At 40.7% G+C, this 23,761-nt stretch overlaps 1 protein-coding gene across 3 annotated transcripts in view; it reads right to left on the bottom strand.

Annotated features, from left to right (window-relative positions):
* LOC126984303 (DNA repair protein RAD50-like) overlaps positions 1-22,103 on the bottom strand; it is a 175,944-nt gene extending 153,841 nt beyond the window's left edge. For all 3 annotated transcript variants that reach the window (XM_050837928.1, XM_050837929.1, XM_050837927.1), the window contains exons 1-5: positions 21,939-22,103; positions 20,758-20,862; positions 14,632-14,795; positions 9,743-9,841; positions 7,337-7,449 (exon numbers count right to left, since the gene is read on the bottom strand). In XM_050837928.1, coding sequence (XP_050693885.1) covers positions 7,337-7,449; positions 9,743-9,841; positions 14,632-14,795; positions 20,758-20,862; positions 21,939-22,061 — 604 coding nt within the window. In that variant the 5' untranslated portion in view covers positions 22,062-22,103. The remainder of the gene's footprint in view (positions 1-7,336; positions 7,450-9,742; positions 9,842-14,631; positions 14,796-20,757; positions 20,863-21,938) is intronic.
* Positions 22,104-23,761: the final 1,658 nt, after the last annotated feature.

Raw genomic sequence — 23,761 nt, 5'->3', positions numbered from 1 at the left:
ACGTATTTTACCATCACAGATATATCGTACCCCAATAAATTTGGTATCAATGGCTTCATAAAGACTTATACTAGAACATGCGCAAATAAAAATAGAGGGAAAAAATATATATAAACAATAGAAACTCGTTTCAAGTCTCCATATAGAGTATTGTAGACAATAAATCCTAAGTACCAACTCTTCCCCGCTTGCTATCTCGAAATTTTGTTGGCCAACTTTTTTAGCCGAATATATGTTTCGAAGCGGAATTTAGTGAGGATTCTTATGGTATCCTAAAAATCTTCATACGCCTATTAGTTCCTGAGTTACACCAAGAAAACTTTATTTTTTCTTCTCCCATCAGGGTAGGCTAACAACTAAAAATCGCTCCACGATCCTCATTTACGCTCCTTAGAAAGGTTGCCATATGTTACCATTAAGAAACTTATCCCAACAAAAGACACGAAAACTTAATTTTTAATCAATTTTTTAACTTTTAAGACGCGTTTCACGTCATCGTGCGCCAGGACCTTTTACCTTTGATGACGCGAAACACGTCATCGTGCGCGAGAGGGTGAAGTCAGCAGAGAATTATGTAGTTGGTGCAAACTCAACTGAAAGTTTTTGATGGAGGTAAATACACTTATGTGTTATGCTCAAAATATCATAATCACCTGAGTCTATATCAGGAGTGTACAAGTTTTGCTTGCAGTTTTGACCCAGCAGCCTGAGAGGCAGATCATAACTGGCTGTGACAGTGTGTGCACATCTAACTCACTTGCTCAAAATGCCACGTGTTGTAAAAAAATTGTTGCTGTTACTACTGGAAATATAGATTTTACTTAAAAAGCACTCACTTTTAATGAAGAGCACACCAAGTAACATATGGATGGGGAGAGAAGTTGGTGAACAGCCCACTCTCAAGAGCTGCCATGTGAAGACCCTCTGGCCCCTTGTTTGGTTAAGGGGATGCTCACCCCACCCCCTTGTATGTGAAATACCTCCAAAAATCAAAATTCTAAACTGAGCAGATTTCATTAGTACAACTATCTAAAAGTATTACTTGGACTTTGCCTAAGGTTCTAAGTCCACCACATGTTTTTATATGCCCTGTGAAGGTTTAAATGGACAAGACTGGAACCTTTAACCCTTTCGTTGCTAAATGCTCGCAGCGAGGACGCGTAACTTGCCAGTGGTGCTAAATCCTCACTGCAAGCGCCAGTCACAATCAAATTTCCCGTGAATGGGAGTGTTTCCACTAAATTTGGTGGAAAATCATATCAGCCTAGCACGGAAAATCTACAGACGAGTAACTGGTGGATGTTGTTGTCCAATATAGTGGCATTTTTGCATAGCTTCACCTATCACCTGACAGATTTTTTGACCAAATAGTTGCAAATTTTGCAATTGGCAATATTACCCTGCCAGCACACCATCAAGAGATCTACTCAGTAGTTGCCTCAATATGGCTGACCGTTGCACATGCATAAATGTACGTCTTCACAGGCAACACCCCCTGAACGTGCCTGTACGTTCACAGGAGAGGATTACATAACCGAATCTTATTGATCTTGCCCTCCTCTTTCCAATGGTTTTTTTTGTGTTTTGTTTTTTAGCTGTGATGAATAGTTTTTGAGATACAGAGGTTAACCCCTTCACTCCAGCTGGGCCAAAACAGCACCCCGCGTGGGCCAAATTTCACATGTCGCTACTGATTATAACAAGTTTTAAACCATAAACTCAACATAATCATCATGTATTAGTGTGTGTGTGTGTGTGTGTGTGTATGAGATAAAGATGTTTCTGCGAAAGACTGCAGAAGTTCTCACAGTAGAATTTCTTCTTCGTTATCGTATAATTTTGTTACCCATATTGTTTTCTCTCAAACCATCCATGTCCCAGAAAATGTATCCCTGCTATGGCATACTAAAATTAAACAGGACTTATACAGGTAACTCTCGATTTACACGAGTATTGCGTCCTTGTAGAGGTCGCGTAAATCAAAAACAATGTAAATCAAACAAGAGGTAGGTTTCTGTCGAAAAATAAATACCGTATTTTTTGGCGTATAGCGCGCACCTTTTTCACATAAAAAATGTCTGAAAGTTTAGCCCTGCGCGTTATATGCCGAATGTACAAATTTTTAATGATTTTTTCTTCTTCTTTGGGATATTTTTAAGGGTCTGTTTTTCGTCTTATCCAAAAACAACGGCAAACTTACCTTTATTATTGTTCATAATCCATCATAGTCCATAGCTGTCTTATAATATGTTGCCGTAGAATACAGGGCGATCTAATAACTACTACAAAAATTAAATCGGTGGAGGATCGCCCATGCCTTGCTGTTATCCCGTTTTTCCGTCGGGCGCCATTTGTATGATCTTGATGTCACAGCTGGCTTACGATTGTATGGCTAGGAGCAGTACAAGCTACATAAAAAATCATATTTGAAAAAAATATCCATGTGTTCATTATTAATTATTAATATTAGTGAGAATAATGGGGTAAATATGATATCAGAAACTGTACATCATGAGTCTTGTACGAGGAGTTATTTCGCGCAATGCCAGCCTGGCCGCCATTTGCATTGTTTACAAACCACACAACCACACCCATACAACAAACAGCTGCATGCCGCGTGTCACCAGAACCACGTGAATTGTGTCTTGCCCAGTTGTCTGTCATAACCTACGAGTGATGGTGGGAATAATATGCTTATTATATCAGAAGCTGTGCATCATCAGTATGTTTACGGGGATGTATTTCTCACAACACCAGCCCGGCCACCATTTTCACTGCTTTACTCAAGGACACTTGTCAATTCAAGCAGTACAGATTACGCCAAGGGCCCAAAATTATATAAATTTCAGGAAAGTGTACATCGTCAATGTTCTTAAACCATACATATTTGTGAGCATTTTAAGAACTTTTTTTTCAAAATTGTTGTCTTAAGGTCTGGGGTGCGCGTTATATGCCGCAAATACGGTATTCACTTCATTCAGTGGAGAGAGAGAGAGAGAGAGAGAGAGAGAGAGAGAGAGAGAGAGAGAGAGAGAGAGAGAGAGAGAGAGAGAGAGAGAGAGAGAGAGAGAGAGAGAGAGAGAGAGAGAGAGAGAGAGAGAGAGAGAGAGAGAATATCCATATCACCGAGATATCCACTCAGGCACTCAGTCTCAGCCTCACTCGTGTGAGGAAGAAATGAGGGACACCATGAGCGGCTGGCTAGTATTGGTACCGGTACCGAGCACTCTGGTATCGGTACCGTACCGTATAGCTGGTACTGGTACTTGCCCACCCCTATTGTTGAGTAGCATGGCAGCGTGGGTACTGTTTTGTTGTTCAAGTGGCGCGCAGGAAGAACTGAGCTCAGCTGTGTGGCCACGGCGCCATGTGAGTCTAGTTGCGTGAGACATCTGGTGGCCACTCCATAAAATATCGCGTATAAGTGAAAAAATCGAGTAAATTAAACATTTATTTGGATTTTGGACCCCGCGTTATTTAAAAAACGCGTAAACCAAACTCACGTAAATCGAGTTACCTGTATATAAGTCTCCCATATGTGGCATGTAGCAAGTAGGACGTATAGACACGTCCACCGGATGGGAGCGGTTGGCGACCAAGACGTGAATATACGTCCCAGGGGGAAGGGGCTGTGTGGCATGTTTGGTGTTACCATGTTAGGTTATGTTCTTGTTTGTACTGTGTGTTGAGTATTTGTGCTTTGTGTTGTGGGCTGGTTACTAATGTGTTATTGTTGTCTTTCAGTGATGTAATCGTGTTAGTGTCATGTTTATGCGCCTTAAAGAATTTGAAAAAGTATCTTTTGTTATTTCTTATGTTGTCTGTGAGGTAAGTTGCTATGTGTTTGCGTTCCGCTAATCTTAGATTTTTGGCAAATGTCTTTTGGTGTTTTTTGTATGCAGTCCAATTATCTGTTGTGTTGTATGTCTGCGCGCGTCTGTAGAGTCTTTGTTTCTTGCGATGTTGTCTGCGTAGATCCCTGGAAAACCAGGGAAGTGTGTACCTGCTAGAAAGTGTTTTTTGTGGTATGTGTCTGTTCATTGTGGCGTGTATGGTGTGTTTCAGGTTGTTCCAGTTGGTGGAAGGAAGTCTTGTGTGTGGGTCTGTTGCAAAAAAATTCAGTGCTGAAAGCAGTTAGGTCTTGTTTGATCATGTCTAAGTCAGCTTTCGAATAAAGGAATATCTATCTGGATCTCTGTTCATGTCTAATTGGTCAGAGGTCAGCGTCAACGATGAGTATGTCATGGTCACTAAGTCCTGGAACAACCTGAGTGTTTGTTATGTTAAGAATGTTGTTGGTGAGAAAAAGGTCAAGTGTGTGTGCTGTGGTCAAAGGGCCAGCGGGGCGTGCTACAGTATGTGTTCGTGTTGGCTGGAGTACTGTTTGTGAGAGTGAAAATGTATTTATGATGTCAATGAATGTGTCGTGTAATTGGCGTCTGTTTGTGTGGGGAATAATGGGGTTGGGGGCGTCAGCATCGGGAGGGTCAAATGGGGATATTGCAGTCCAGTCAATGTCAGGGAGGTTGAAATCACCTGTGATCCAGATGTGTTTGTCTGCCTGTATGCGTGAAAGAGAAATTTGAAGGTTGTGTAAATAGTCTGTATTAGTAGAAGGTGGTCTGTATAAAGCAGCAAGAAGAAGTTGAAGGTTTGTAACTGGACCCAGGTGATTTTGCAGCCTGTGTCAAGGTCAGGCCTATGCTTAACACAAAGACCCGGCTTGGTGGCGATGATGACACCGCCACCTTTGCCGAGGTCTGTCGGGCGGTCTTTACGGAAAACGGTCATACTAAAAGGGGGAGGGAAAAGCTCACTACTGTCAACGTCAGGAGTCAACCAAGTCTCAGTCCCTACTATTATGTCAGGGTTATGTGTGGTGATTAGATGGTGTAATTTTATTTTTAATAAAGTTTGAGCATCATATTTCTTTGTTGTTATTCTACATCACAAGTCTAGTTGTTGAAATGTTCAAGTACATTTTTAAAACATAAGGAAGTGTGAAATTTCAAACTTGAATGTGCTTCAATGTTTGTTGAGCATATATGTAACGTAAGAATATTAAAAGACAAGCGCAAAATGGAGAAACAGGCACTTGTCAATATCGACTTATCTTCTCAATATCTCATCAATATTATCCATATATTGTTTGTGTTTATTGATCAAACAAAGTTAAACAGTTTTATGAAGGGCTGTCTTAGATCAATGATCCCTGTCTACTAAGGAAACACAGCGTGTCTTGTGCGTGTTGTCAGGTTTGATGTACAGCCGTCCACTAGTTTGTTTAGGTACAAGCATTAAGTCACTTAATTTTCTTCCTGACTGGTGTCATATTATATGAAGTAGTGGTAAGGATTACTGTTATACACTGTTACTTTAAAAAAAGAGTTGCCGTTGTTGGTGTAAAAGCGATGGTCACCATGTTTACGTTTCTAGAGAGGTTTGCAGTTTAATTTAAGTGCCATTGCTCAACTAAAACTTTGCTGGCCAATGACCCAAAGCTGAACCTTGACCTTATAAGATACAGGGTGATTTTCAGGGACATTTATTTGGAAAAAGGTGTGTCTTATAAATCGTCAAATATGGTAAGTTATTCAACTAAAGACATGCCAAATTTCAAGTCACTAGAACAAATGATGTGGCCAAAAAAAAATCATGTCGACAAGACATGACACGATGATGTCATGACATACCGTGTTCCCATGCACACACAATGTTTGCTGTAAAAAATTTATATTTACCCTGAAAGTTTCAAACTGAAAGTTCAAATATTTTTTTAATTAGTTTTTCCTTATCGGGGTGAACATACCTTGAATCCTTGTGTATGGTTATATAACTTTTGATGTTGGGTGAGCATTAGGACCTCAGTATTTGATATCTGGTAGCAGTGGTGGGCACGGTTCCGCTTATCCGCTAACCACTAATTAGTGAAGCTAACTTTTTCATTAGCTGTTTAGCATTTTCGCAAACTTTGGAAACAGCTAATGGACCAATTAGCTTCCGCTAAATGAAGTTCCTCCTCCGCTAACTTAAGTCCGCTAAAAATTTATACAGGTTTGTTCTTGTCTGTTGTGGGCAGACACAGCACCAGTTGAGCCACATGGCGCAATAACTCCAGGGCTTCCACTTTTTGGTAAAGAATGCCTTAAAGTAGGCTGCTTGGACAATTATTCGGGAAACATTTTGGTATTTTAAGGTAATGCATCCTCCATTTCCAACTCTTTGAACTCAGGATTTAATAACAAGAATTTGATATTTTCCACCTGAAAATAAATAAACTTGAATAAAAATAAGTGTCAGTTATGGAAAAGTAAAAAAATGCATAACTTTGTGGTAAATCTTGGGTAAGATATACAGATTTAGGATAAACTGGAGGCTTCTTTCTTTTCTCTTCTTGTTGTTGCTTGTTGGGCTCTTTGTTCAGTTCAGCTGCAACGTTGTCACCGTGCAGTCGTTACTTTCATTATTGTCGCCTTGTTTATCGTTAGCGACGCCATGGAAGATGACCCGAATGAGGACGTTTTTTTTCCGCCTGAGGATGCTGACCCTGTTAAGGAGCCGGCAACAGAAGTGAGGCGGAGGACACTCAAGCTGACGGCCAGGAATCCCAGAAGTTCCAGAACCCGTGGCCTCACCGGGAGAAGTACTTTGTCCTTAAATCAAAAGAGATGACGAACCCCAATGTCTTTCACTTCCAGTGCGTCATGTGCCACCCCAAGAGGACCATCATTAACGGACAGACAGCGAGCCTTTACAACTTGAAGTCACATGTCAAGAGGACACACCCAGTGCATGCCACCCAGTTTGATCATCATTTGACTCTGGCATGGTATACTGTTCTGGAAAGTTGTGTCTAAACTAACACATATTAATATTTCAGATCATTGGGTTTGTTTTTAAGGGTTTTAGAGCCAAAATACTAAACCGAAGCTAAATCCATACACAAAAAAGTTAGCGGTTAGCAGTTAGCATTAGCTGCCACTAATTCCTTTATCAGTTTAATGGTTTAGCGTAAGCGAAGCTAACTTCTTAATTAGTGGATTACCAGTTAGCGGTGCCCACCACTGTCTGGTAGTGAGCACCCATACCTTTACTTACATGACTCAAATTTTTCACCAAAATTATTTCTTTACAGAACGATCCACAAAATAATGAAACACTAAACACTAACAACAAAATTACAAGCACATTAGCCATGAAAAACAAGAACATTATAACCACTAAAATGAGGGAAGTTGTCATGGATCAACTTGAATCCTATCTTGTTCAACCCCTTCAATTAACCCCAAGCTTATCCAATAGAAGTAAACCTTTTGAAGATATTCCATGAACTTACGTGTCTTCATTTTGGCGCGTTTCATCTTGATGGCCTCCAGAGCCTTGATGTACATTGTAGCATTGAAGATGGCATCAAACTTTTCCTTCACCTTCTTTCCTTCATCAAGGGGCCTGGAAAGCAAAGAATCAAGGTGAAAATCAAAAACACAAGAAGATCACAACACCTCTTTAACCCTTACGGCATGCGAGGCCATGAACGTGGTTTGGCAAGCAAGCTACGTCATGCTCAGTTCAAAATTCGCACTTGTTTCAAGCTGGCCTCCAGAGTCCAGCTACGTCATTGGCCAACAGAACTCCATCTTCTTTGACACCCAGCCAATTAGAAAATTAGGATTTATTTACATATTACTGAGCCAGTGTGGTGGTGGTAGTGATGCAGTGTAATATAATATTTCACATTTTGTTTTATTTATGGGGTTATGAAGGAAAATACTAATGAATTATATATCCTTTGAGATAAATAAAGGTTTCAGAATCATTTAGTGTAATAATCAGAGATGACGGTGAAGTAGAGTGCAGCAGTGCTGAAAAGAGTTAACTGAGAGGAGCAAAGATGGCTGGTATTGCACATGGTGACGAAAGAGATGAGTATGAGTCTGATGTTAATTATTATTGTGATTATTATCAGACCAGTGACTGAATATGATAAATCATACACAAGTGATGATCCTGAGGAGGAAATGAGGGATGTGGGTGGCCTTGGTGACGACAGGCACAGTGTTGGTGTAGCTACTGACTCGGCCTTTAAAGTTGTTTGAAAAATACAATATGTGTTAGTGATAGTAAACACGTATATTTAACCCCTTCAATAGTGACGCCGACGTCAGCGTCACTGTCGGCGTCACCGTATGGAAAGGGTTAATCCTTCCAAACCTCTCAATCCTCTTCTAAACCTCTTAAGAGGAAATAGAAGAGGATTAAGAGGTTTAGAAAAGGATTAAGAGGTTTAGAAGAGGATTAAGAGGTTTAGAAGGTGATTAATCCTCTTCCATTTCCTCTTAACCCTTTCTATACTGTGACGCCGATGTCTGCGTCACGTATGGAAAGGGTTAAAAACTTGAGGACTGACAGAGGTAGTGTGTGGTTAAAATTCATAGTACCATTGGAATAAGTTATGTATTACGGGTTTTACTATAACTTTTTTTAATACCAAACGAATATGAAAAATCAAACATTACAATATGACACAGACAGCATTCATATGGAGAGAAAGTCTGTGGTTTGAATGGTGTAACACACCCAGCATCAAAGTATGTATGTTGCTGTTGAGTGAACACAAAACATTTCAAGTTAGAAAATGAACAAACACCAACTGAACCCAAAGGTACTGATACATATGACACCCTGGAGTCTGTACACTTGCAATGCACCGAGGTTACACACCTACAGGTAATGCAGACATTTGACTCTAAAGACACTTGCTGATTTTCTGAAGTCTTACTGTGAGAAAAAAGTGCACCTTCTCACATCTGCTGAACAATTAATCAGAGCACCAGCAAAATGAAATATAAAGTAATTTACCTACATAAATAGGCACACCTAACAATCACCAAAAGGGGGGTACAAACTTGGTGGAGGGACTTTTTTGGCAGTCATAGCCTAACGGACTAAAGAGTAGCCTATCCAGATATTTTGTTTTTATTTATTAATGATCCACGAGACATTCTAAAGTTAAATCAAAGTATGTGCTTATCTTTGTACTCATTCATACACACACTGGTAATATTTCTGTGGTGTCTGATTCACTTGTTTTAGTGAAATTCTATTGTGAAAAAGTCACATATTTGTGTCACTAGTAAATATGAAACTAGTAATGAAAGTTTTGCCACCATGAAATATACACAAATAGATAAATATGACAGCTCATGAAGTCACAGTAAGTGACATCACCTGCTCTGCGCAGTAAAAATATGCTATTTATGGTATCTGATACCCCAAAAATGGCGTATAGGCTGGCTCGGGTCGCGGAGCTACAACGTTGCCAGATTGTCGTACTCAGCCGATTATATTTCCCAACTTCCTACCCCTAAACTGTCTTCTGGGCTCCAATAACGAAACTAATTTATAGTTATCGTTAAAAGAGTTAGATCCTGATGTTTCTTGGCAATAGTTAGGCGTCAGAAACCGGTAAATACTGTGCTCTGAGTACGATGACCAGGCAACGTACGTATTTTCATATTATTGTTTTGTTGTTTATTCAATGTTCTGTTAAAGAAAAAGAATACTCATAATTTTAGTTAGTTTTTGGTTATAAGGATTCTTTACAAAATACAATTACAACATTAACTTCTACTAGTTAGGAAACGTACTGAATCCTGGATCGGCTACGGTGATGTTAGGTGCGCCTATTACCACACAGGTCACTTGAAAACACAATTCTGCAACACAGTGCAACGGAACTCACCAGTTTGAATCTTCTTGGTGGCAGAAGATGACATTGTTTAAAATTGCTTTGGAAACTCCCAAATATGTTGACAGGCTGGCCAAGACATCATTGCATTTCCTGAAACACAAATCCATATACACTATGCAACACAAAGGAAGAGTACCTGGGAACTGAGCACAAAGAAAACAGAGGTTAAAGAATAAACAGTAAAAGTCAAATAATCCGAATGGCAGTGGATTAAAAGTCCTTTGAATTATCAAATTGCTCAGATTATTCACGTAATCAGAAAAAGATACAACATGATTTATTTTAACCCGGTAGCAGCGGGGATCATGTTTCTTAATGGTCCCACCAAGCGAGAAAAATGAGAAAAAATCACCCCTCACACAAACCATTTCATAATATATATCAAAGCATTTGTGATCAGTTTATGTATCATCTATTTTGGGGGGTTAAAATCATGGCACAAATTTGGCCTGTCGCTGCTACCAGGTTAATTATCAGTAATGCATAAAAGTGCTGAACAACAGTTTTGAGAAGGTAAATCCATGTAAAGAGAGCAGATCCAAAATCCAAACATTACAAAGGCACAAAAAAGTAAAGCAGACACACATAAATAAATGACAAGCAATATGGAGGTGCCGTTGAAAGGGTGAACACCTATGACAGCCACGGAGCAGAGTTGAGGCAGCCTGAGTAATGTATCTTCACTTTGCACTCATTTATAATACTCTTTTACCTCATTGCTGTGCTGTGCAAAATTCCCTAAACCTTCTGTTGTCACTTTATCATTTTCACTCATCATCCTCAAGCATCAGCTCAGGACTGTCACTTGTAGGAGCCGTGGGAGCCTTCTATCCAGCGATATACGGCACTAGACACTAGAGATCAGGTAAATATTTGACTGTAAACAACTAGACTAAATTCAAATCTCTCCAAAGTCTCCTGTTTCTTGTGCCCAAATCTTGGCGCCATTAGGCACATTCAGCAACTCATTTGATTATTTCCTTTTTTATTTTTCATTTTTAGAACTTTGGTCAGCCACGTGAGAAAATCTGGACTATTGGGATTTTCAGATTATATGTGTTTGGATTATTGGATTTTAACCCCTTCACTACGGCTGGGCCAAAACGGCACCTCGCGCCATATCTGGGATCGCCGCGCACGCCAAATTTCAAATGTCGCTATTGAATATAACAAGTTTTCAGCCATAAACTCAACACAATCATTATGTATTATATGTAAAAACATGCAGAATTAAATGGTGCACATAAAGAAACATAAACTAATTTATAATTTTGAGATGTAAGCATATAGAGATAAAATAACTCGTATATTGGCTAAAGCGAGCCAGGATGCAGTATGCGCGTCCTTGGATATGGAACGGGGCACGCAAGGACGCAGTATACGCGTCTTCGTGTTGAAGGGGTTAACTGTATAAATGCTGAGAGGCTAATGTGTTATGCATGAAAATATAGAAATGTAAAGTTTATGATTCAAAACAGGCTAAGAAAAAGGAATTTAACAGAGCAAACATCACCAAAGCCCACCAATTATGAGCTTGTAATGTACTGATGAGAATATCTTTCAAGTGATCAGTATGATTCCTCTGTGCAGCCATATAAACCTGCTCTGTATTATAGTTCTAAGAGCATGGCAATAGTTCTTTCAACTAACGTATTTTGTGGCATATAAAGCACACATTTTTCACTCAGAATATGGCAAAAAATTACCCTTGCACAGTATGCGTCAAAGGTACAAATTTTAATTGATTTTTTTTTTCAGTCTGCCTTTTTCTGCTGCAATTTTAAGGTTTGCATGGGGATTAATGGATCAGTGTGACTCCTAGGCTGCTACACAACTCCTCCGTGCCATTCTCAGTGTTTGTGTGACGGTAACAATGGCAGGAGCAGAGTTTTTTGGTTCTTCATCATCTGATTCCACGCCCAAGTGTCTATGGCCAGCGACCTCAACTCCTCATAAGCCTCCTCTTACCCCCAAAAGAGCTCTCAGTGTGAGCACAATTTGGAGAGCTGAAAGTGACCTTTTCAAGTATTGAAAGTGGTGTTAGTGGTGAAGACAGTAACATCAACAACATTGAACTCCAATCCCTTCACTTATCAGGAAGGCTGAGCCCCATTATTGTGCAACCTTACTTACCATATTTCGCGGCATATAACGTGCACCTTTTTCACATACGCCTGAAAGTTTACCCCTGCACGTTATATGCTGAAGGTACAAATTTTTAATGATTTTTTTTCTTCTTTGGGTTGTTTTAAGGGTCTTTTTTATGTCTTGTCCAATAACAACTGCAAACTTACCTTTATTATTGTTTATGATCTTTCGTAGTCCATAGCTGTCTTATAATATGTTACCATAGAATACAGGGCGATCAAATAACTACTATACAAATATGAAATCGGTAGAGGATCGCCCATGCCTTGTTGTTATCCTGCTTCTAAGTCGGGTGCCGACATGATCCAGCTGCCATTTGCATTATTTTGTATGACCAAGGAGCACTGTTGCCAATTCGAGCAGTACAAGCTACATAAAAAATCATATTGGAAAAAAAATAACCATGTATTCATTATTACTTATTAATATTAGTGAGAATAATGGGGTAAATATGATACCAGAAACTGCAGATCATGAGTCTTGTGCGAGGAGTTACTTCTCACAACACCAGCCCGGCCGCCATTTGCATTGTTTGAAAACCACACAACCACACCCATACAACAAACAGCTGCATGCCACGCGTCACCAGAACCACATGAAAGGGTTCAGGTGTACGAAGACGGGGATGGCGATAAATTGAGGGATATAATCATTACCAGGCAAGTAGTTCAGGATGAGATAGATAAGCTTAAGGAGCATCTTTGGCAATACCAGTCACCAACTTTGCTTTTGCCAATGATGCCGAGTCACTAGAGGTTCTGTTGAAGGCTCTCAAAGTACTGCATGAGGAGGTGAAACACTAAGGGCCTCAGGTCTCCTAGACCATGACCAAGGTAGAGGTATTTGGAGACTTCCACGATTAAACTGTCCAGTCTATTCATGCATGTGGTGAGGACATTGAGATCTTATAAAATTTCAAATCACTTGATAGTGTAGGACAAAAATGATGTTTCATCAAGAAGTCTTACAGTGGATTGACTGGCTTTGCCCACAATGTTTATGGAAACAATCACCATGAGTATTAACCCCTTCACTACGACCGGGCGAAAACGGCACCCCGCCCCGTATCCAGGCTGGCCACGTGCGCCAAATTTCAAACGTCACTTCTGATTATAACAAGTTTTAAGCCATAATTTCAACATAATCATCATGTATTAGATATAAAAACATGCAAAATTAAATAGTGCACATAGAGAAACATAAATTATTTGATAATTTTGAGATGTAAGCATAAAGATACAGAGAAATTTGTGAGAGATTAGCATCTCTCTCTCTCTCTCTCTCTCTCTCTCTCTCTCTCTCTCTCTCACACACACACACACACACACACACACATAAATTAGATGGTTAGAAAGGAAGGGAAGAGTCGAGGAACAGCAAGTTGAAACTTGTTGAAGAGGCACCTTCCCTCCCCCTCCCACTCTCTCTCTCTCTCTCTCTCTCTCTCTCTCTCTCTCTCTCTCTCTCTCACACACACACACACACATAAATTAGATGGTTAGAAAGGAAGGGAAGAGTCGAGGAACAGCAAGTTGAAACTTGTGGAAGATGCACCTCCTCCCCTCCCCCCTCTCTCTCTCTCTCTCTCACACACACACACACACACACACACACACACATACACCCTGGAGGAGGAGGTAGAAGGAAGGAAGGAAGAATGAAAGAGACCCCCTCTCTCTCTCTCTCTCTCTCTCTCTCTCTCTCTCTCTCTCTCTCTCTCTCTCTCTCTCACACACACACACACACACACACACACACACACACACCCTGGAGGGAGGAGGTAGAAGGAAGGAAGGAAGAATGAAAGAGAACAGAGACAGCGGGAGGATGAAAGGGAGGCAGAGAGGGGAGGCCGCGTCCTTGAGCCGAGGGGGTGGTGAGATAAGCACTCACTACCCAGCCACTTGGCAACTCAGAGGAAGAGGAATTCAACAACTCCCACACATACACATATATCACTTCTTTCTCATTTTTTGTTATTTTCTGTTAGAACTGATTGTTACTGTCAAGTATAAATGCGCGTAAGACACACTTATGTTATTACACTATAATAACGTTGAAAGTCAAATAAGACATCGTATCATATACGGAGTCTCTAGGTAGAGTCAGAACAGAATACGGGGTCACTCAGCAACAACTAAAACTAAATGTCTAAATGTCACAAAGATGCCAACATAGGCTTCGCCGTCATGTCGCCGTATATTGTACTGGGCGCTTCAGGACGCCGACGTCAACGTCGCCGTATAGAAAGGGTTAGGTGTTGTCAACACCTGGCAAAAGGACAAGAATCCATATCTGGTACATGGTCACAAGTTATTAAACTTCAGGAAACAAGAAAGGCATTTAGCAAGTAGTCACTCAAACACTTGATAGGACTGGAGTAATAGATATTGGCCTGTACTCTTTGGCGAGGTGACAGCTGAGTATCCTTTAGGGATGAAAGAATGAAAATTTCAGTTAGCTCTTGCATTAAGAAGTTGGAGAGCATAGACATGACCTGGAGTAGAAGGTAGCAGCCAGCAAGACTGAGGTAGGCATGGAATGAGCAAGTTCAGAAGAGCAGTGAGCTTGAATGAAGCAATAAAAGGGAAAGGGAACTAGAACTGCAATGGACTTTACAAGTTTGAAGATGATCAGTTAAAGGTAGAAGTCTATATGGAGAAAATGACCTTTGACTTTACTGTAATGGTGCACCACTGTTCCAGGTTACAAATGGATTACAAACAGCTTACCCATCTATGGTGACAATGTGGCCATTGTCATCCTTCATGCCAATGGTTGTGGTGAGGGTCTTCACTTCCACTTTCTTGGGCTTCTGTGTTGCCTCTAAGGCACGGACAGCCGTCATCACTTTTCCTTTGACGTTGCAGAACTGGAGCTTGACCTGAGCCTTCACCTGCAGGGATATAGTCAGTCTACTTAAACTGCAGAAGGAGGATATGCAGGCAATCACTGTCCTGCTTATGGGTTTTGATCCTTAAAATACTTACATATAACCATTTTATAAACAAGGAAACATGAGAGAGAGAAAGAGAGATGGAGAGAATATTTCAAAAACTTAATGAATTTTGAAGATGGAGGTCCAGCGGTTGTGACAGAAGTAATTTTGAGTGGAGGTAGAGGAGGAGTATATAAAGAAGGAAGTATAACATATGAAGAAGTAAATCAAGCAATAAAAAGATTAAAAAATGGAAAGGCAGCAGGAATTGATGGAATCTCAGCAGAAATGTTGAAGTGTGGAGGAGATGTAGTTACTAAATGGATGGTCAAGATATGTCAAGTAACATGGGAGGGGGGGGGGGTGGGGGGGGGGGTCAGCAGACTGGACAAAAGCCATCATTGTCCCAGTTTACAAAGGGAAGGGCAGGAGAGGGGAATGTGGGAGCTATAGAAGTCTGCTGATTATACCTGGAAAGGTATATGGAAAAGTCATAATAGAGAGGGTGCAAAGACTTACAGAAGAGAAAATCAGTGAAGAACAAGGAGGCTTCAGGAAGGGAAGGGGATGTGTAGATCAGATATTTGCCTTCAGGATGGTAGTATAAAAAATATTAGAAAAAGGAAAGAAACTATACGCTGCATTCATGGATTTGGAAAAAGCTTATGACAGAGTTGATTGGCTGGCATTGTGGGATGTTTTAAAGATATTTGGTGTGGGAGGAAAACTGCTTAGTGCAATAAAGTCTTTCTATGAGGATGCATCTGCATGTGTCAAAATTACTGGAGAAACAAGTGAACATTTTGAGATAAAAGTGGGCTTGAGGCAGGGGTGTGTCATGTCACCATGGTTGTTCAATATTTATATGGATGGTGTTATGAGAGAAATTAGGGGCAAAGTTGGGGAAGTTGGAGTAAAAATGTACGCTGAGCGAAGGAAGTGGGTGCTGAATTCAATCTTATTTGTTGATGACACAGTGCTCACTGCGGAAAATGAAAGTGACTTACAAAATGTGGTCAGTGTTTTTGATAGTGTATGTAAAAGGAGAAAGCTGAAAGGAAATGTCAAGAAAAGTAAAGTGATGGTTTGTGAGTGGAGTAGAAGTGAGGTTGTGGATTTTGTATGCCCATATAGAGTGGGAATTGATTGAAAAAGAATGCAAAATAATTTTGAATGGTGAAGAAATGGAGGAGGTTAATGAGTTTAAGTACCTTGGATCAGTTATGTGTAAGCATGGTGGTACAGAAGGAGAGACAAGAGGAAGGGCATTGCAAGGAAGAAAGGTGGTAGGGTCTTTGGGACATATCATGAATGGCAGAAGTGTGAGCATGGAGGTAAAGAGGGATTTGAGAAATACAATAATAGTACTAACCCTCACATATACAAGTGAAACGTGGGCCTGGAATGAAAGTCAGAGGTCTAGAGTGCAGGCAGTGGAAATGAGTTATTTGAGGAGTGCTTGTGGTGTGAGTAGAATGGATGGAATGAGTAATGAAAGTGTGTATGAACGTTTTGGAATGTGTCACGTGGGTGAAGGGAAGAAGTGTGGAGTGGTGGAAGAAGTGGAGCGACAGACTTTAAAGTGGTTTGGTCACGTGGAGTGAATGGAGGAGAGTAAGATGACTAGAAGGGTGTATGTGAGTGAGATAGAGGGAGGGAATGTTAGAGGACGACCTCCAGTGAAATGGAAGGATAGGGTGCAAGAGTACGTTAGGGAGAGGGGGGAAAGATCCATGAGAAACTTTGAGCAAGCAAAGAGGGAGTGTCTGGATAGAGAGAGATGGAAACTCTTCTGTCGTGGTCATCTCCTGGTGGGAGCTCCTAGGAGCAGGCGTCGATGAGATGATGATGATGATGACGAGAAACATGTACTCCCATGTAAATCAATAATAATATGAGGAAGAGTTACATTCCAGCCTACTCCAGCCCAAAGAACACCATGAACATATGAATACCATATATCAAATTTGGGGCTACATAACCTATGGAGGCATAAGCAAATGTTGTGTACAACAAGTACAGTGGTACCTCGTGATTCGAACGCCTTTCAATTCGAACAATTCCCAATTCGAACGCATTTATCGAACAAATTTTGTCCTCCAATTCGAATCTGCATCGCAATTCGAACACAAACAAACGGCTGCAGACGAACCCACCAGTGTAGCCAGGTCGGTGAATGTGATACCGCGGACTCCAGCCTCAAAAAACGCCAACCCGCAACTGCCATTTTTTACCGCACACTCCCTTGAAAAATAGCCCAATTGTGCGGGAAAAACGTGGACCCGGCAACGCTGGAAGCCATTCTTGACAGTCACGCTCGAGCTCCCCTGCTTTGAACGCCACTCTTAGTTCTTGATATTTTTTGCATATTTTCTTGAAATTAACCTTCATTATGCCTCCCAAGAAAGTGAAAAGTGACAGTGCAAGTGGTGGTAAGAAGCTTAGCTTTAGTTAATCTCTTAGATGCGCTGCTTAAATATGCTGGACAAAGCATGCGAAAAGTCCGAGGAAGATACAGGTAACTCTCGATTTATGCAAGTTTGGTTTACGCGTTTTTTAAATAACGCGGGATCCAAAATCCAAATAAATGTTTAATTAACACGTTTTTTTCACTTATACGCGATATTTTATGGATTGGCCACCAGATGTCTCTCGCAACTGTACTCACACGGCTGAGCTCAGTTCTTCCCGCGCGCCACTTGAACAACAATACAGTACCCACGCTGCCACGCTACTCAACAATAGGGGTAGGCAGGTACCGGTACCAATACCAGTACAGACAGTACCAGCTATACAGTACGGTACTGGTACCAGACTGCTCGGTACCGGTACCAATACTAGCCAGTCACTCATGGTGTCCCTCATTTCTTCCTCAAACGAGTGAGGCAGAGACTGAGTGCCTGAGTGGATATCTCGGTGATATGGATATTCTCTCTCTCTCTCTCTCTCTCTCTCTCTCTCTCTCTCTCTCTCTCTCTCTCTCCCTCCACTGAATGAAGTGAATATTTATTTTTCGATAGAAACTTACCTCTCGTTTCATTTACATTGTTTTTGATTTACGCGACCTCTTCAAGGACACAATAGTCGCGTAAATTGAGAGTTACCTGTACAGAATATTGGCAATTACCAGACCAAGTATTGTAAACGTCTATGGATGGGCCATTTCACCAGACTGTAGCAATTTCCAATTTCCAGATTTTTCTGATTCCAGGACAGCTGTTACCCCCCTTTCATTAGTCCAGGAAATCAAGGGTCAAGTGTATTAACTAATGCTCGGCTTAGTATATTTGTCTTGTTTGTCATTATGCACTACAAAACAGACATTATGAAATCCCATCGTACATTTGATTTTTACTTATCAGATATTGTATTTAAAGGGGTACGAGACACCTGGTTTTCTTTGTTTTTTTGGTGGGGGGGAGGTCAAAATATAGCATTTTGCAAAACTGGGTTAAAAACATTCATATACCATCTAGAAATAATCTCCAACCAATGTTTTCCTCGTAGCGCAAATTTTAAAGTCTGGTGCGGGTTTAAATGGACCGAGTTATACATCCTGATCCACTGGAGGGGGCGTGGCAAGTTGGAGCCTTCTACGTGCATAGAATAAAGGCTAATTTTCACTCAAATTTCGCTTCACTTGTGTTCAGCTGCATATATGTCGGTCTGGAAGGGGTGCTAGAGAGAGCAGTTGATAAATTACCGCGGCACCACGCGTGGCGTGTCAGTCACCCGTGAACTTTCAGAGCGGGTGGGTGCATGTCTATGAGCTCCACTACATCATACTTTTTCTGGCTCCTGGTGTTTATTTACCTTATTCACCATATATTTTTCATTTCTACAATCATCATGGCCAATAGAAAAAACAAAGAGAAGCTTCAAACAGACGAGGAAGCAGCATCTGAGTGGGCTGAAGAGGAACATCGCTTCTCCGCTGCCGTCATCACCAACCCTGCCACCACCATCACCTCCTCCTCCTCCTCCTCCTCCTCCTCGCCCCACTGACATTACACCACCCGCAGCTACCTCCACACCTTCTTCAAGTGCTTCGTTCATCTCGGCTTCAGCAAGAAGGTTGGAATTCAGTGCTGAGACTGAACAAAATTTAGTGGAAAATGAAAGTGAATTTATGATGGTGGAAAGGAACAGTTTTTTGCAGTGGGTAAATTCTCTTGCTAGATGTGAGTGTGGCGAGAAGATGAACGTAACAATGAAACGTTAGTGTGGAATGGCAAAGACATTTGAAGCAGAATGTGAGTTGTGCTCTGAAAAAACCACATGGTGTACTTCACCAGGTGGAGCGCATGGAAGTTATGAGGAGCATCGTGGAGCAGTAGAGGCAGGCTTGCACTGTGGAGATGGGCATGTAGCGGCGCAGAAGTTTTGCATGACAATGAATATGAAAATGAAGCATTACAAGACATTTAGTAAACATCAAAAGATTATTGAGGATAACAGTATAAAGAAGTATGAAGAACTCTTGGAGCAAACAAGGCGAGGGGTATCTAATGAGGGGAGAGAAGGCACCCACTGCTGGCTAAAATAAACATCTTAGCAATGATTTAGGTACTCTGAGGACCCCCAGCAGTGAGGTTTGATATAAACAAACCGGCAAAGGTGCAAAAGTAGAATTTTCTGATGGTGCCGTCTGTGCACCTAACGGTACTTATTCCTAAAAATAAGGTACTTATAAATGAAATATTGCAATCATCTTTAGCCAACTTTACTTCTTTATGATGAAGACTAAGATATGTGAAAATCATTCCAATGGGTGAGAAAATAAGGCAGTAACATACATTTATATTCTTAAATTAATCATATCTACGTTCAATAAATTTTGTCTCTTTTTTTAATCGCAGAAAATCTAACATCAATCAGAATTACTTGAACAGTGCAGGGAATGTTGATGTACAAGTAGCTAGGGACGTATGATTAAATATTGTTGCTAGGGTAAAGGAGATGGGAGTATTAAGAGGAAAAAGTGACAAAAAACACGATTTTACCCGATATTCGACGAACATAATAAAAGAAATACCATTATGCCTTTCTATAAAGGAAGCTTTCAGAATATTTTCCCTAGGGCTCTAGGCATACTTAAAGACTATTCACAGTCAAAATATGAAAGTGATTGTTTATGTATTAAAGGTGATGTGTAATTTTAAGTGTCGCTACACGTATACGCACACATATACGTACAAGTATACATATAAGTATACATACATTGTTCTGGCTCGTACAAAATGTAGGCAACACAGAGGCTTACTTACCTGCAAAGATTCATCGCAATACCCCAGATAGTTTAGGTAGATGACCTCAGGTGCCCCGTACCCCCTTAACCCTTTCAGTACGTGACACAGACGTCGGCGTCACAGTATGGAAAGGGTTAAAAGGAAATGGAAGGGGATTAAGAGGTTTAAAAGAGGATTAACCCTTTCCATATGGTGACGCCGACGTCGCCGTACTGAAAAGGTTAACATCTTATAATTCTAAAATTTTGCACAGGTGCCCCCACTGCGCATTGAGTTTTGTTGACAGCCGTAATGTTGACAGAATTAAGTTTAGTGGAAGCTAATTGGTTCGCTAAGAGTTTCAAAAGTTAGTGAAAACGCTAATCTGATAACAAAAAAGTTAGCTCCCTTACACTAGCACTTGGGAGAATCATGACCACCACTGCCCAGAACCCAAGTTAGTTCAGACATCAAGGCACCAATGTAACACTTAACTAATAGCAAAGAGTGTGCAACTTACTTTAGCAAAGTGCTCCGTGATGTACTTAGTAAATAACTATTCTCATGCTGTATTTTCTTTTAATTTTCACTAACTCCCCTTCATTGAGAAAGTTGTTTATGGGCCTGTCATCTCTCCATTCACTTACTGTTGTTTGTACCATTTTTATAAAAATAAAATATTACATGTTTACCTTTGTCTCCCTGGCCATCTTGGGGTCATGGACAAACGAGGATCCATTAGAGGTCCCGGGTGGATAATCTCCCGTGGTGACATACTTGAGGGATTCAATAATTGTCTGGAAAGAGAAAATCAGCAAGTACTTTTGGATAATCCTTCCCACCAGACGGAAAAAATATTGCCATGTACTAATATACTGAACATGTGTTTAAAAAAGAGAGAGAGAGAGAGAGAGAGAGAGAGAGAGAGAGTCATAACACCTGAAGCACATAAAAGCACTCACCATAGCCACATAACATGCAGAACAGAGAGAGAGAGAGAGAGGTAGGTCAAGTGTTTAATTTCATCTCGTGGGATTTGCCACCCTTTCCGTCTAGCAGTCGGTAGGTGCGAATTTAGCTTGGACATGGTCAGCCACTTATCAATAAGGAAAGGTGTAGGCTCCACCATCTTCAGGCAGTGGGAGAGGCTTGTGGACATTTTCATATGACATAGACTATACTCTCATGTAATGTATGAGTAAACCACTGCCTGACGTTTGATGCAGATGACCACATGGCAACGCTGCCCCTCCTGCCCTGCCAAACCCTGGATGACACACAGTAGATAACGAGAAATTGCTACTAAGAGAGGAACCTTCCAGCAGGAACACAAGAGGACATAGTAAAAAGTTGAGGAAGGGAAGATGCTCAAGAGACATAAAGAAATATAGCTTCCCACAAAGAAATATAGAGGTTTGGAACAGCCTAAGTGAAGAAATAGTATCGGCGAAGAGTGTGCAAAGTTTCAAGGAAAAGTTGGATAATTATAGATACGGAGATGGGACCACACGAGCGTAAGCCCAGGCCCTGTAAAATTACAACTAGGTCAATACAACTAGGTAAATACAGTGTACCCCCCTCAGTAGGTATGTTCTGCATGTTGTGTGGCTATGGTGAGTGCTTTTATGTGTTTCAGGTGTGATGACTGTGAATCAATTGGATTTCTGACAAAAATTAATTATCAAAAAAATCGGAGTGGCTCAGCGTTACTGCACTATGTATTACTGGTGGGCTCAACAGGCTAAAAAGAACTCAAATTAGAAAAAAAAAACACAAGCTGTACTTTCCTTTTTTCCCGGGGATGATTTTTTTATTCCAGCCCTGCAAATGTATGCCTGGCACTACATACTTGGCATCATTTCACTCAACTTACCGTTTTGCCACATCCATTTTGCCCAAGAATGAGGGTTAGTGGGGTGGAGAACTCTATTAGTTTGGCTTCATCAGGTCCGAAACTTCTTACACCAAGAATTGACAGCTTCTTAACGTGGGACATGGCTTCATAACCTGGAAGTACACGATGGATAAACTAAGGCTGGTATTACAAGACACTTCCCCTTCTCACATCAGTTATTTCTAAAGGTCAAAGGGGGATATCAGTGAGGTTCTAATGAGTGTTTTTAGGCTCAGGGTACAGAAGAAGGGTCAAACTACCACCAGGGTCATACAACTACTACTGGAAATGCCCACAACTCCTGCGAAAGCCTTGTCAAATAGGTGTTCTTGGGCGGCGAAATGTCTCATAATACAACCCTAAGTGTCTTATCAAGGCTATTTCAAGGCAATCATCATCCAACTATTAAGTCTACTGTTGGCCAAATGCCTTTCTCATGACCACCCACTTCTCTGTGCTTGATGTTAAGTGTACTTCCTCCTGCTCCACTGACAGTTCTCATTTCATCCCTCCACCTGCCTTCTCTATGATATCTCACTTAAACTTAACAAATCTAACAAACGTATAAAATCATTTATTGGGACCGCGTCGTAATGACGAAATGTCGTGGGAAGTGATTATAGAAGTGTGGGAAAGATTTGCAAGAGTGTGGGGAGGGTTTATAAAGCCTTAAAATATATATAAATAATAAAAAATAAAAGGTCGCTACTTCGCGGATTTTAGCCTATCGCAAGGGGTTCTGGAACCAAACCCCCACGATAGACGAGGGATTACTGTACAACATATAACGTCAGTTTTACCATCATGAATAGTGGCTAGCTTTATTTTCATGTTATCTCAAAAAAAAAAATTCTATAATTTTCTGCAAGCTAATAGTTAGTGAACTAAATTCTGAGAAATAAAATGCAACAATATCTGTATTAACCTCATGCAAGATGGCTACCACAGGAGAAACATTAGCCAAAAACAGCACGTGTCTCATGTGCGAAGAGAAATAAATAGGAGTGTGGGAAAAAGAGGAGAGGAAGAATGGAAAAGAGGAATGATAGGGAAGCCAACCCTGGAATGGTATAGGGAGGACCACCCAAGGTATGAAAGTTTCTATGATGGTAGCCTTAGAGGGGGCCTATTTCTTATAGCTAGGATGGAGTCCCTAGAGGTGAACAGTTGTGTACAGTTGGAAGAATGGTGGAAGCAAGCTGTGCGTGATGTGTGAGAGAGGAGTGGATGAAGCTGTGGAATGCTTGCTGCTGGAATGTGTGAGGTATGAGCATGCAAGAGAAAAGATGTTCAGGGTAGTTATGGAAGAAATATAGGAGTGGAAGAATGAAGTGAGAGGAAAGTAGTTCTGAAAGTCAAATGCAGTACAGGTAACTCTCGATTTACGCGAGTGTTGCGTTCTTGGAGAGGTCGCGTAATTCAAAAACAATGTAAATCAAACAGAGGGTTGGTTTTCTCGATAAAATAAAATACGTAATTTTCTTTTTATAGTACAAATTTTTAATGATTTTTTTCTTCTTTGGGATGTTTTTTAGGAGGTGTCTTATTATCAAACATAACAGCAAACTTACCTTTATTATTATTTATAATCCTTCATAGTCCGTAGCTGTCCTATAATGTTACCATAGAATAATAAGGGATCTGATGATAACTACATACAATTCAAATCGGTGGAAGAGATCGTCATGCCTTGATGTTATCGTTTTTTTCGTCCGCGCCATTTACTGATCTTGATCTTGATGTTCAGGGTATTAAGATTGTATGACTGAGCTTAAGGAGCCTAACATAAATCAGTAAAAAAA

This window comes from Eriocheir sinensis, chromosome 56, assembly GCF_024679095.1.
Source record: "Eriocheir sinensis breed Jianghai 21 chromosome 56, ASM2467909v1, whole genome shotgun sequence".
Taxonomy (NCBI): domain Eukaryota; kingdom Metazoa; phylum Arthropoda; class Malacostraca; order Decapoda; family Varunidae; genus Eriocheir; species Eriocheir sinensis.
This window is presented reverse-complemented; position numbering and strand designations above follow the sequence as displayed.